Here is a 15,130-nt window from a genome sequence, read left to right as displayed (position 1 = left end):
CCTACATGGTATAGCACGCCAGGCTCAGACTGTATCAGCCAGCCCAAGACGCTCTGGACAGCATCATAACCCTGCCCTGCCCGGTGTTGGACTCCCTCCTATGGTGGCTCGACCCGTGAGTGGTTTGTGTGGGGGTGCCCTTTGCCAGCCCTCAGCCCTCTCTCTCACTGGTGACAGATGCCTCGGATCTGGGCTGGGGAGCTCATCTAGGGGACCTCAGGACTCAAGCAAGGCCTCTGGTCTCAGGCGGACCTCACTCTGCACATCAATGTCAGAGAGCTGGGCACAGTACGACTGGCATGCCATGCTTTCAAAACTCACATAGCAGGCAGGTGCATCCTAGTCCTCACAGACAACACCTCGGCGATGTTCTATATCAACGAATGGGGGGTGTACGCTCCTCTCTCCTATGCCAGGAAGCCCTTGCGCTGTGGTACTTGTGTAGATCGCTCAATCCACCTGCAGGCGTCATACCTCCCAGGAGTGCAGAATGAGCTGGCGGACAGTCTCAGCCGGCCACAAGTGGTCTTCCACGGCCACGAGTGGTTCCTCCAGCTGGACGTGGAAAGATCAATCTTCTGTTTCGAGGGCTCTCCCCAGATAGACCTGTTTGCCACTCAAAGCAACAGGAAAAGTCAGCTATTCTGCTCTCTCATGAGTCACAGTTCGGGGTTCATCGTGCTCTTCAAGATCGGCAGGGACTGGGCCTGAGTCATACTGAAAGCACCAGCGTGGCCACGCCTGCACTGGTTTTGTGTCACTTCTGGGAATGTCTGCAGAGCACAGCTCACTTTACCACTGGTCCTGGATCTGATAATGCAGGACCATGGCCAACTCTGGCACCTGAATCTAGTCGCTCCACCTCACAGCCTGAATGCTCCATGGCTAAACACAGCACAGCTGCCATGCTCAGATCAAGTCAGACAAGTCCTTTTTGGTAGTAGAAAGCCTTCCATCAGGGCAACGTACCTTGCCAAGTGGAAAAGGTTCTCCATCTGGGTGGAACAACGCAGTGAGTCGCCGCTGCTCACCCCCATACCGTTCATACTAGACTACCTCCTTCACCTAAAACAACGAGACCTGTCCTTGTCATCAATAAGGGTCCACTTAGCCGCCATCTCCACCTTCCATCTAGGCACAGACAGCTTCTCAGTCTTCACAAACCCTCTAGTCAGTCATTTCTTCAGGGGCCTGGACAGGCTTTTCCCGTAGATGCGTCAGCCTGTCCCAGCTTGGGACCTTAATCTAGTCCTCTCCAGACTTACAGGCCCTCCATTTGAACCACTGGTGACCTGTTCCCTGCTCTCTCTCTCTCATACAAGGTTTCGTTCCTTCTGGCAATTACCTCGGCTAGACGGGTATCAGAGCTCAGGGCCCTTACGTCCAAGCCCCCTTACATAGTTTTTCATAAGAACAAAGTCCAACTCAGACCTCACCCGGCCTTTCTCCCTAAAGTTGTCTCCCAGTTTCATACTGGTCAGGACATCATCTTCCCAGTGTTTTATCCCAAGTCATACTCCTCCGATAGGGGGCGCAGGCTACACTCACTGGATGTACCTAGGGCCCTAGCCTTCTACATAGAGAAGGCTAAGATGTTCTGGAAGTCCATCCACTCTTTGTGGCCCTGGTGGACAAAATGAAAGGTGTCTCTGTCTTCTCAAAGCATCTTATCATGGATCACATCCTGCATTCGGGAGTGTTACAGCCTGGCGAGGGTGCCCGCCCCTCAGGGCCCAGGCCTCCTTGGTGACGTTCCTGGTGAAAGTTCCCGGTGAAAGTTCCCACCCAGGAAATCTGCAGGGTGATTAGAAGGTTCTCGATACATACATTCACGACGCACTATGCAATTACACAACAGCCCAGAGACGATGTGGCCTTTGGATGCGCTGTGCTCCAATCAGTGCAGGACTCCGACCCCACCTCCTAAGCTTTGGCTTGTGAGTCACCTGGTTGGAATGGACATGAACAATCATGTGAAGAAGAAAAAAAGTTACTCATTTTCTCATAACTGTTCTTCGAGATGTGGTGTTCATGTCCATCCCAATACCCACCCTCTTACCCCTCTGTCGGAATAGCTGGCAAGAAGGAACTGAGGGGGTGGAGGACCCTATATTGGGCGCCCAGGCCCACCCTATGGATGCTGCTAAGGGAAAAATCTTCTGGCTGGCATGCACGCGGGGCACACACACCTGGTTGGAATGGACATGAACAACACATATTGAAGAACAGCAGTTATGAGAAAGTGAGTAACTATTTTTTTCTAACTGCTGTGTATTACTGCAATTAGTTGACAATCACATTGATATGTTTATACTGTAAATGCTATTTCTTAAAGTCAAAGGCCAACATTGTATTTGTTGCATTATTTCATTACTGTGTGCTGCAATATTGTAGACAATGTGAGCAAAGTACAAAAACAGAGAAATAGCTTATGGATATAATATTGCACTTGAATTTAGAGCAGTGTTGAGATAAAAATTGTTATTGTAATTTACAGGAATAAATCTGTGAGCAATGCAACGCCCAGCTAACATTCAGTTTCACTTGTGATTTTCAAGTTTCTCAATCATCATTACATATGCACACATCATCTTTACTTTCACCAGAAAGGTTGCTTATCAGTTTTATTACTTTGTTCTACTGAATTTTGAATACAATTGTTAAAATAGCTTTATAAATCTGCTGTTTTCTAAAATGCTCTTTTTAACCCTCTTCCATACACTTATTAAAAAGAAAAAATGAAGCACTTTGTGTTGAAAGATTTTTTTTAATCAAATCAATGTCAGGATAATTCCAAATTTAGGGTGGCTTAGACTTGTAAAGTGTCTTCTCTTGAAACATTTCAAGGCTTTAAGAGGCCTCTTGAGGACTTTAAATTGCTTGCACTGTGCATGCCCAGAATCTCATTCCAATATTTTGGAATTGTTCCATATCTTGTATGCTTACAATGAGATTGTTGGAATTGGGGCAAGTTAACTGTATACATCAACCTATTTTATTTTTTCTGAATGAATAAGATGAAGCTGTATTTAAGGCAAAATTAGCCACCTACTGTTGGAAGTAATAATTTCATGAAATGAAATACTTATTAGAAGCTAAGGAAGTGTCCTGACAACTTGTACTGCAAAACCCTCACTGCTGCAGCATCATTTTTTTGCCTCTTGCACTAGTGATATTACAAGCAAGAAGACACAAATTATTCCTTTGTTGCTCAACTATATTTTAGTTTCATTAAAATGTGGCTTTATCGTTCAAAGTTAGAAAAAACAAGATTATCTTCAAACCTTGTCATTTTTGGTAAGTAAAAAAAGGCTTATTTTGACATTCAGCCTTTGATAATAAATATGAAAAATTTATAAGCAAATATGCTCCCTACAGGAATTTTAAAAAGGAATTTGCTTCCTAAGAACATGAAACACCTGTTAATTCATCTTTAACCATGGTTGCAGGCAGCTGATCAGTAGTTTCAAAACAGAAAGCCAGTTATGGGGGCTGTATTAAAATAAGTGATTTAGGTAGCTCACCAATCACTAATTAGTATCAAGAAGGCACAACATAAGCAATGGTAAAGTCAGTAAACAAAATTTTACTGTAATATTTCATAACACAGATACTGTATTCTGTTTTAAGTGTAAAGCTACTGTCTTACACGAGAAAGATGGACAGACCCTTGTTCCAAGACTAATATGGATACAATAAATATGGAGTTTTACATACTAGATCTGTACACAGAAACTTTGCCCCACAGCCATAAAAATTTACATTTAACAGTGCAACATATAATTTAATCATTTTAGTTTTTCTGACATAAGATGTTTTTACTTACTAAACACAAGCAACTACCTGGTTTTAATATACATATTTTTTTATATATATATTTATATATATATTTATATATATTTTCAACAATCTGTACAGGTTTCTAAACATAAAACTCCAAAAAGGCACAATTGTCTATACAACATGTACAAGAATGGCTGGAGCTGACGAGAAACAACAATTATTGGTCAAGAGTTCATGATTGCACAAAAAGATTAGTAATGAGTTTGTGTCAGAAAAATGTGCTTTAAGGAAAGGAAGGTTTGCAAAGAAACCTGTAAGTGTTGTTATAATAATAAAAAAAAATCTAGGTTGCTATTACAAGTCTGTCCTCATCATCACTGCTGCCATCACTAAACTGTACAGTATTTTGCCTTCGTGGCAATCCTGCTGGCCTATGAATCTGTCTATTTGGAGAGACAGTTTGATGGACAGGGGACTTGGTTAAAACTTCAGAATTCACCTTCAAGAGGGGTTCTGAGGTGGAAGCCCTTTTGACCTGAATGGAAATGACATCACACTTTGGTTTGACGTGGTTTACTGAGTCAGCCTTTTCAGTATCTGTTTTTCCAGGACCATCAAGTCTTTCATACTCCTTTGAAGAAAAAGGCTCTGCAACTTTTTTTACATTGTACCACTGGACCGTAGGTGCCGCTTGAGGAGATACAGCACTAGCGATCGGATTGATGTCAGCTGCAGGAAAACTCACAGGAGTCCGCTCTTGGTGAATTTCACGGGCTTTATTACTGGAAGCTGGTATTCCTGGAACTCCTTGCCCATCTGTAGTTACGGGGCTGACTGAAGGGATCAACGTAGGCAGTGCTATATTCAATATTTGCAGGCCTGGAATGTGTGTCTGAGGGCTGGGGTTGCTCTGAGGAGAAGGGTTTGCAGTCAAAACTTGTAGTCCCACAGCATTTAGCGTGAGTCCTGAAGGATGTATTTGAGGGGCTATATTTGTATTTGCCAGGCCTAATATGTTCACTGTCTCCATGCCTAATGGTGGAAGAGGTTGTAAGCTTGGTGTACTCAGACTCTGGATGCCTGGCCCGTTAATCTGACCTATTGGAATACATGGCACAACACTGTTCACTTCAGCAACTCCTAGTGGATTTGCAGTGGCAGAGACTGCACATGCCGTGTCACCAAGCGCACTTGTAGTTCTGTGAATCACGCTAACAGCAGGAATGGTAAGTTGCACTGGCCCAGCTTGAATTGGTACAAATGTGGAGTACGTGGCTAGGCCAGCAGGGACCACATGAATGCCCCCTACTGGAATCATACCATAAGGTGTCTTGGCTTGCTGCTGTGAGTGCAAAGGAAGGTGGCTAAATAAATGAGTCAGAGGAGCTGTCAGTTCTGTGCCATGCAGCTTCTCTTCTTGGATGTCAGGATAGGGTGAGGCTGCTGAAGGACCCACCATTGTTGTCTGTGTGCTTTGGTCCACGGCTGGTGAGGGAAGCCCTACAGACGGTGTGCTCTACAAAAGAACAGCAAAAACATTTCAATATTAAGAGGGCAAGTGCAGCTAAATTAAATCAAAATACTCTAAAGGAGGTAGTTCGAATTACAGCCTACTTTCCCTTTAGGAAGTTGCAACAAATCTGTTCACAATACAGCTCATGACTTGAACAAGTACTGACTATGTCTCCCGCTCCTCACCCTTTAAGAAAGCTTTCCTAAGTCTAGTACATCTGATTTCTCTCTTGTGTTAATACATAACAAGCATTTTGGCATTTCCCTTATAGTAAATTCATTTTGAAAATCAGCTCTCGTCTGGGAATTAACTACTGTGGTATCTTGTCACTGGACATCCAGATCTACAAGCGTCATCCTCTCCTGGGGGTATTTATTTAGCCACACATCAGCAGCATTACAGTCTCTGCACTGAAAGGCTAATGCTACAATGCATTTGTTGATGCAGGATTTTAATCTGGAAGACTAGAATGAAAAGAGATGGATGATGATAAAGTATTGTCATCATAAACTGACATGGTTAAATGGAGGGGCACTGAACTGGGACTTGGGAGACCTGGGTTCTGTTCGCAGTTCTGCCATTGACCTGCTGTATGGTCGTGGACAGCTAACTTCGCCTCCGTGTGCCTCTCACACTCTTTCTCTCTCTTGTCTATTTAGACTGTAAACAGTTTGACATAGGGATACTCTCATCCTGTGTGTTTGTACAATGCTTACCATAATGGGGCTCCCGTTGCAACTGGGGCTTCCAGGGGCAACTGCACTACTACTACTAGGGCTTAATATCCTGTGACCCTACTGTACACATCAGGTTACTGCAGAGATTAAGGAGTCAGATGCCTTATGCCATCACCATTTGGCTGAGTTGTAAGATGCTGAAAATTGCCATTTCCCATCTGTGTTTTCCTCAGTTTGCTAGAGGCTGGTTCGTTCAATCCCTACTCCTACTCTGCACACCCAGAATTCATATCCCCCACAGATTCCCCCCTCACACCCCTAGAAAACAGTCAGGTGCTGCAATTACACCTTTTGCCCACAAGGGGCTGCTATTGTGCCAGAAGAGAGGGCAGCCAGCTCAAGGCCAGAGAAGCCAGCTTCAGAGACAAAGGTGGCAGTGGCTGCGTTCCTCACAGGGCCATGCCTGCAGGGCCGGGTGAGGAGGCATGGGATATGGGGCGGACAGACAGAACAGGGCACATGGGGCTGCCGGGGGGTCACAGACTGGGGTTTAGAAGGGCCAGTGGGAGGGACAGAGTGGGACAGGGCACAGGAGGCTAGGGTGTGACAGCATCGAACTAGGGGCTGTATGGGGTTGGGCTGCACGGACCAATGGGGGGAATGGAAGAGAGCTGGCTGAGGAGGGGTGCAGGGACACATGAGGACATGGGGGAGTGGTTGTGCAGCAACAGTAAGGACAAGGGCAGAGGTGTCTGACTGAATGGGAGAGGCTAAGGATCAGCCAAGGTCTGCATGGGGGAGACTTCCCAGCTCTCTAACATTCTCGCCTCCCTGAACCCACCTCCCACCAAAAAAACCCACACCAAACTTGTTCCATACTTTTCCCACCCACACCCAACAACCCTTCAGATTCATTCCCAGGCTCCTTCCCAGAAATTACTTCCCTCTCCCTCAGATCCTCCATTACTCTGACTTCCCCAAGCCTTTGTCCTGCTTCTGAGGGGCATGGAAAATAAGGTTCTGTTTTATAGTTTAAATGAATTATTACTCAAAGCTCGGTATTGACATGCCTAGTAAGGAATGTCAAAAAACATTTCCTGAATCTTTTTTGTCTGTACTGTTACAGACATACTTGCTGACAGGTATTTTGAAATAAATTACTAAAATAATTGAAACTGGTGTGGTTGCATTGTGTTATTTTGACAAAACATGCAGAATTTAGAACTGTGCCCAGAATTTTTATTTTTGGTGCAGAAGTCCCCCAGGAGTAAATCCCTCAGGATTCCATCAGCAAGGCACATGCATCACACAAGCATCTTGCTCAGTATGCCATATGCAGGTGAAGCTCCAGACAGACACAATGGAGCCGCCTCCTGCTGATGCTGTCCTGTTCCCAACAACTAATCCTTTTGCCGAGGTGATGGTGCACTGGGCTGGAAACTTTGAATACAAGTCTTAATTCTTTTATAGCCTCAGATTAGTAATTCTGTGCTCTTCCCAGCCCTTGGTATTGAACATGGGCAACTATTGTGCAGGTTTTTTGGATCCTGGGACACAGCATTCTATTCTAGCACTAAGTCTATTTGGTATATACCACTATTTAGTGTGTACAGTACAGTCAATTAATTCCAAACTTTTGCAAAGATCTAAAGAATCACGTTATAACTAATCCTTTTAGTCCTGGAGATACAATCTAATCTACACACTTGGGGGGGGGGGAAGGGGGGGTAAAAACTAAGTGTTCCTATATTATTATTATACTCCTGCACTTGGAATTCTTTTTTTTTTCTTTTTTAAATCTGCATCAGTCTGCAACAATTGTATGAAGAATATAAGGAAGGGAAACAGATGGCTTTTAGAAAAATCACCAAAATAAGGATAGATGTTTGGCTCCCAGTCACAGCTCTTGAGAAGCATTTAAAATACAAGTCGTCTTCTCCCCCTAAATTGAATACTCTAACCTTTGTAACAACAGTAGCTGGTGTTGCAGAACTTCCCAAAGCTTCAGCTGTATCTGGATAATCTACAGACATCTGATGACATGGAGATCTAGGAGAAGGGCCTGGGGAGATGGCAAGCTCTATACTTGTTTCCTTGTCTTGTATTTTCTCTTCTTTTGCTTCTTGATGTGCAATTGCTATTGGTGACCTGGAATTCCTGCTGTCTGATTGCAACGTACTGAGTACAGTCATCTTTGTAAGTAGTGCTTTAGGTAAACCATCCATAGAATCTGTGTGGACCCCAGCAAAGCAGTCTGTAATTCTGATGTCTTCATCAGCACTTGTGGTCTCCTGTAGGATGTTTCTAGATGGATGATGCTGAGGGCTGGCTGTAACTGAGGGGGTTGTAGATAGGACTGATTCAGCTTGGCTGTCTTCATCATCATCTTCATTGTCATTGTCATCGTCCTCCTGGCCATCAGAATCTTCCACATCAAATCCTGATCGATCGCAGCCAAACCTTTGCTTCTCACCTGTAAAATAAGACCCAATACAAAAATTAGAAAAATAGTTATTCCACTGAAGACCTAGCCAAGTTTTTCTATCAGAGTTATCAGCTTTGGGGGAATAGGTCAAGACAACTTGATATCATTTGAATTGTAATGCTGATACAAAGCAGAATCACAAATGTCTATCACCCAGCACTCAAAGTACAACACAAGTGCATCAGCTACTTTCCACTACTAAGTCACAAACAACCAAGAGCTCTACACTTCCATTTTCCAAAGTATATCATTAGGCACACTTACGCTAATCCTCTATCTCTTACTTATGCATTTTTCTCATGCCTGTAAGACTGCAATTTCCCCCCTTAAATCTTCTCTATATAAAGTGTTTCTTTTAATAAATACTTATTTTGCAGGGGGTAGAGGAATTGGTTTCCTGGTTCATTAAGTTTCTAGTGATGACAGATTTGTTTGCCAAGCTTACCAGTGGGATATTCTCAAGTTTGTTACTGACTCATAGGTGGGCATCCTTGCAGTTAGTATGAATCACTACTACACAATCTTTTGAAAGAGACAAACAAAAAAAAAAAAGAATGGAAAGTGCTAGTCAGAAATGTGTCTAGTTAAGGGGCAGGAGAGACTAAAATTAGATTTTACCAGAATTCTTAACTTTAAGAAAAAAGTGGTTAAAGCATTATTAATATCAACCAAATGTACTAGGAGTTAAATGACAACTAGTGCACAAAACAGCCCTGATTCTGCAAACACTTAAGTAGGCGGGTAACTCTATTCACAATGAGAAGTCCCATTGACTTTAAGTCTAAAAGCTGAACAGACGCCACTGTCTTTGCCCATCATTCAGAAATCAAGCTCTTAATCAGTTTTAGTTGGTAAACTAAACTACAGATATTCTTTTTTTTTTTTTTTTTTTTGGTATCATACCTTGGGAAGAGAATAATTTTCTTCAGTAAACAGAAATCTCATCTGTTGTATCTGATTCCAAGCCAAACTGGCTGGATCATATTTGACAAAAGACGAACTACTTGGATACACTAATATTTTATTTTATATTGGATTAAATGTCAGTCTGCTGAGCTCTCCAAAGAAAACATCTGCACAAAACAGCATTTGGCTCAGAAAATAACCTAATATTCAAGGATGTTTGGTTTTAGTGTTAAAATTTCAAAGAGAGCCACTGTTTAAGGGAATTTACACAGACAACTTACTGTCAAGATGAATGACTTATGAAAAAAAAATCAGACCTTAATAAGAATTAAGACCTACTACCATTACTCTATCCAGCTATGAAACCACAAACAAAACATGCATCACACAGAAAAACATACAAACGGAGTTTTAGGTTAAAAAATTGTATCATTAGAGCTACCTCTCAACATGTCAAGCCTTTATGCTTTTAAATTAGTAGTAGGATTAGGATATGGAAGAGCTCTAACTGAGTCCTTAAATAATTCTTTGTGTAATGATTCAGCCCTTGCATCCTAGACAGTAAGCTGTGCATTAGAAATATAATCTAATAAAGCCACTTTAAATCTACCATGTCATAAGAATCATGTTAGTGGAAAAGTTTGATTACGTTTTAGTCAGTCTTCATTTATAATATTTACCTGAAGACAAAACTTTTCTTCAAAGAGAAAAAAAATTGTTCTCAAAAAAATTAATTTTAAAAAGCCCATTCCTCAAATATGCTAAATAGAAGAATAGTTACATACATTATTAATCAGTCAACACACATTTTATGGTTTTCCTTTACTTTATCATCTCCATTTCCTAAAAGGATAATAAAAAACTTTGCATAATTAATTTAAGGGACAAAAAAATCCAAATGAAACAAAACCACATCCAAAAACATACATTTAGGTTCTTAATTGGATCCATCAGCTTCAATGCCACTACAACTATAAGAAAGACTTTTTTACATATGATACCTCCAGAGTGACCTATGACTTTCATTATTTCTGACTTTCATCATAATGTGTAGGTCAGTGATTTTTGAAGTTTTGGGGCTTGGGACTCAGTCTGGATTCTCTTTTAAGCAGTATTCCTTGGGGGGAGGAGAGGGGTGGATTGCACCTGTCTAGGAGATGGCATTATTCCTGTACCAACATTGCATAAGTATTCTTTGAGGAGTCATACTGCTTCTCCTTCTCCCTATGCAGAGATAACCCTTCCTACAAATGTTGGTGTAAACTGTATTTGTAAGTCCTTATAGGTAAGTAAATCTATTTGAATTAATTTGACTGGATCCTCACACCTATGCAACAAACAAAATGAGAGTCAAATAAGCTTGTCTTGACTATGAAAAGTGGTAGAGTTTAGGATGGCTTTAGCTCATAAATTCCCCAATTGCTTCCAATCTCTTAATCTGACTTAATACCTAGGTTCCCTGTCTTGTCCAAAATCCCAAGATATTTTTATTCATTTCACAGGTTTCTCAAAGTAAGATTCCCTTTTACACTGGACTCTCGCTCTCACACACAAATATTTCTATATCTTCAGATTCTTATACCTAGGCGAGTCATCTCCCCCCCAAATTTTCATATTATTAAATATATATTACAATTATTCTCTGACTTTACTAAGATTATAAGGACAGGACTGTCCTTGTTCTGTGTTTGTACAGCACCTAGCACAACAGAGTCCATGACTGAAGCTTCTGTGATGATACACATCACGAATAACAATCTGACGAGAATATATAAAAGACCAGTTTTAATTATAGTCTACATTACTCTCCAAAGCAGAGATGTGTCCTCATTTTTTACGGTTTTTGCAATCTTCTCTATTATAACACTAACGTTTTAAAATATCATGACATTCAAGTATTGTGAGCCAGGAAGATGTGAACCAAGAACATACTTAATACATAAGGAAGAATTCAAACATTCTTTAAAAAAACATTGAGGAAAAATTATTTAAAATTGGCGCTTCTAGTACATAAATTCCCACTGTGTATTGTGTAAAAGCAAGGAAGCGGTCAGTTTCTGGATTTCACCCTTTGGAGTTCTTCCTTGGTGTAAGAACTCATACCTGTGGATAGCTGATTTGTTCTGGAATATACTGATCACTATATATACACACACATATTAACCTAATACTACTTTCTATGACCTTCCACCCCCACCCACAACTTCAGTGGAAAATACTGTCAAAACCTTTGACTCAAAGCCTATTGCTAACTGCTACTTAAGCTTTCTGCCTTCAGGGGATAAGATGAAATACTTCAAATGAACAGCAGTAGGAACACCAGTGTTTTAACTACACAAATTTTAACCTTTTGTTATTGAAATACTCTCTTTTTAAAAACAGACTTTAAGACTCAAAAGAAATTGTTATACTATAGCTCTTCAATTTCCAGTGATAGAATTACTGTGGTTGCAGTAGCTTATGGAACTGCACACAGATGTCTGCAGAAGACAGAACAAGCTATGGTCTGGATCCTGCAAACATATGGACAAAAAAACACCTTCACATGTGTAAGTAGTTCTCAAAAACAGTTGCAGAGTCAAGCACCCAAAGTCTGGAAAATGCCAGATATAAGGTCAGCTATTCTATCTGTGGTTGTGCCACAGACTTCCTGTGATATATTGGCCATAATGTATATGTGAACTAGGGACAAATTAAGTCTCAAAGAGTCCCAGTTTAGGCTTTTCTTAACTTTTGAGTGCTTGACTTCGTAATCTTATCATGCTTTTAACATAATGTAATTATTTATTACTATTAATTAGCATTAAAATTGAGCTCTTCTTCCTTTGCCTCTCCATACCCCAGTGCTACTTAGGAAGACTCAGGCCCCACTGCCCAATGAATAATTTTAAAAAAAAGTAAAGCCAAGATTTTCAAAACTAGATATTATACATCCAGTTATGGGGGGAGGGATAGTTCAGTGGTTTGAGCATTGGCCTGCTAAACCCAGGTTGTGAGTTCAATCCTTGAGGGGGCCATTTAGATAACTGGGGTAAAAATCTGTCTGGGGATTGGTCCTGCTTTGAGCAGGGGGTTGGACTAGATGATCTCCTGAGTTCCCTTCCAACCCTAATCTTCTATGATCTAAGTGTTGACCTTTAAAACCTCCCTAGCTCTTCTTTCCTCCCAGCTCTCCCTATCCCTGTCTCTCTTTGAAAAGTGTGTTTTTCACCATTCTGAGTAATTTTAAAAGATGGATTATGTTTGGGCAGAGATGGATTAGGATGCTACTCCCTATCCACTCTTATGTGTTTCAGGGAGGAGGGGAATCTTTAAACAATACCATGCATCTAAGAAAGCAATTTCTGCAAGCTTCCACTCTGGCCTGGTATTGCTGTGAATGTAGACTGCGCATCTACACCGATGAATGCCCGGCAGATGACCTTTATGAGAGGTATCTGTTGGTGGAGTCCCTCAGAAAGCAAGTAAGAGCTGCAAAAGGAGGTGGCTTGTCTGCGTAGCAACCAGGAGCACAAGGGCTTCATTGACAGGACATATGTGGAAATCTCTGGGACAGAGGATGCTAGCCACCTAAGGATGACTACAGTAGTACCAGAGGAGGAAGGAGAACTGGCTCTTCCAGGGGAAGGAAACTGTTTGTTGGCCACATCAGGCAGTAGACAGTGGTGACCAGATGCTCAACACAATTAATATTAACAGGGTGGGGAAGGGAGGAATGCAAACAAACAGTGAAGAAACAGGTTAAAGAATATTCAGATAAGTTTGATTCAAATCAGCAGGGCCTGACGAAATTCATCCTAGAATGCTAAGGAACTAGTTGAAGTGATCTTAGAACTATTAGCACTATTATTCTTTGAGAACCCAGAGGTCTCAGAGGGCTGGAGAACGGCAAACATACTACCTATCTTTAAAAAAAAACAACAAGTGAACATGGACGACCCTGGGAATTACACATCAGTCAGCCTAACTTTGACACATGGATAGATACTGGGACAAACTATTAAGCAACCAGCTTGTAAGTGCCTAGAAAATAACAGGATTTTAAGGAATAACCAGCATGGATTTTTGAACAACAAATCATGCCAAACAAACGTAATTTCCTTCTTTGACAGGGTTACTGGCCTGGTGGATTAGAGGAAAAGCATTAGATGTGATATATCTATATTTTTAGTGAGGCTTTGACACAGTCCATCATGACATTCTCATATGCAAACTAGGATAATATGGTCCAGATTAAATTACTATAAAATGAGTGCACATCTGGTTGAAAGACAGTACTCAAAAAGTAGTTATCAATAGCTTGCTGTCACACCGAGAGGACATACCTAGTGGGATCCTGTAGGGGTCAGTCCTGGGTCTTATATTATTCAATATTTTAATTAATAACTTGGACTATGGAATAGAGAGAATGAGTATAAACTCTGTGGATAACACCGAGAGAGGTTGCAAGCACTTTGGAGGAGGAGAGGATTAGAATTCAAAATGACCATGTCAAATTAGGGAATTGCTCTGAAATCAACAAGATGAAATTCAGTAGACAATTGCAAAGAACTACACTTAGGAAGAAAAACTCAAATGCACAACTTCAAAATGGGTAATAACTGGCTAGGTGGTAGTACTGCTGAAAAGGATCTAGGGATTATAGTAGATCCCAGATTAAATATGAGTAAACAATGTGATGCAATTGTAAGAAAAGCTAATATTCTGAGGGTGGATATGACACTCCTGTTAATGCAAAACCTGGGAGGTAATTGTCCTGCTCTGATAGGCATGATGAGGCCTCATCTGGAGTAATATGTCCACTTATGGGCTCCACATTTTAGGAAAGATGCGGATCAATTGGAGAGACTCCAGAGGAGATCAACTAAAGGATAAAAGATTTAAAAAATGTGAGCTGTAAAGAAAGGTAAACATGCCCGGTTTATTTTTAAGTCTTGAGAAAAGATGACTGATGGAGAAGGTGTTAAGTGTTCAAATATGTTAAGGGCTGTTATAAAGAGGATGGTGATTAATCGTTCTCCATGTCCCCTGAAGGTAGGAGAAGTAGTAATGGGCTTTAATCTCCAGAAAGGGAGATTTATGTTACATATTAAGGAAAACTTTCCAACTATAATAATAATTAATCCCTGGAATAGGTTTGCAAGGGAGGTTGTGAAATCTGTGTCTTTGAATGTTTTTATGAACAGGTTGGACAAACACTTGTCTGGTCCTGCCTCAGCACAGGAGGTTGGACTTGATGACCTCTTGAGGTCCCTTCCATCCCTCCATTTCTATGATTTACTCCCTCTTGTGGAGTCAGGGGCACAATGGTTTAGTTTTTCCAAAGGAATAAATACTAGCAAGAGGAGAAGTGGGGTGGGTGGTGCAGCACAGTGGCAGGTGGTATAAAAGGTAGCAGGAAGAGGTGAAAAGCTTAGGTTGCCAGAGTTTCTGTGCACATATGACTTACATTCTGCAGAGATTAAGTGTGTAGGATCTGTGTTGTGTAGCTAGTGAGAAATAACCATAGCTGTCATGCAAAAAGTGTGTTGTGAGTGGTTACTGATAGTTGTGATCTGAACATTGCACAGGAGTTGACACACTTCATGGTTATTACTGAATAATAACATCAATAATTGTCATTCAGATTTTCAGCCAATCAGTATTCAGGGACTTGCATAACTGAATGCTTTCACTGTAGTCAATGCTAGCATCTCTGTGTTTTGATTGACTGAGCTCCTAAGCATTAAACATCTGGATTCCGACTCACTCTTTACTTTTCTCTAC

At 41.2% G+C, this 15,130-nt stretch overlaps 1 protein-coding gene across 6 annotated transcripts in view; it reads right to left on the bottom strand.

The window, feature by feature from the left end:
• Positions 1-3,566: 3,566 nt before the first annotated feature.
• The window catches only part of HIVEP1 (HIVEP zinc finger 1), a 195,533-nt gene continuing 183,969 nt past the window's right edge, over positions 3,567-15,130 (bottom strand). For all 6 annotated transcript variants that reach the window (XM_050941557.1, XM_050941556.1, XM_050941560.1 and 3 more), the window contains 2 exons: positions 7,935-8,446; positions 3,567-5,299 (listed from right to left, as the gene is read on the bottom strand). In XM_050941557.1, coding sequence (XP_050797514.1) covers positions 4,127-5,299; positions 7,935-8,446 — 1,685 coding nt within the window. In that variant the 3' untranslated portion in view covers positions 3,567-4,126. The remainder of the gene's footprint in view (positions 5,300-7,934; positions 8,447-15,130) is intronic.

Source organism: Gopherus flavomarginatus, chromosome 2 (assembly GCF_025201925.1).
Source record: "Gopherus flavomarginatus isolate rGopFla2 chromosome 2, rGopFla2.mat.asm, whole genome shotgun sequence".
Classification (NCBI taxonomy): domain Eukaryota; kingdom Metazoa; phylum Chordata; order Testudines; family Testudinidae; genus Gopherus; species Gopherus flavomarginatus.
Note: the sequence above shows the minus strand (reverse complement) of the source record. Positions and strands in the feature narration are given on the sequence as shown.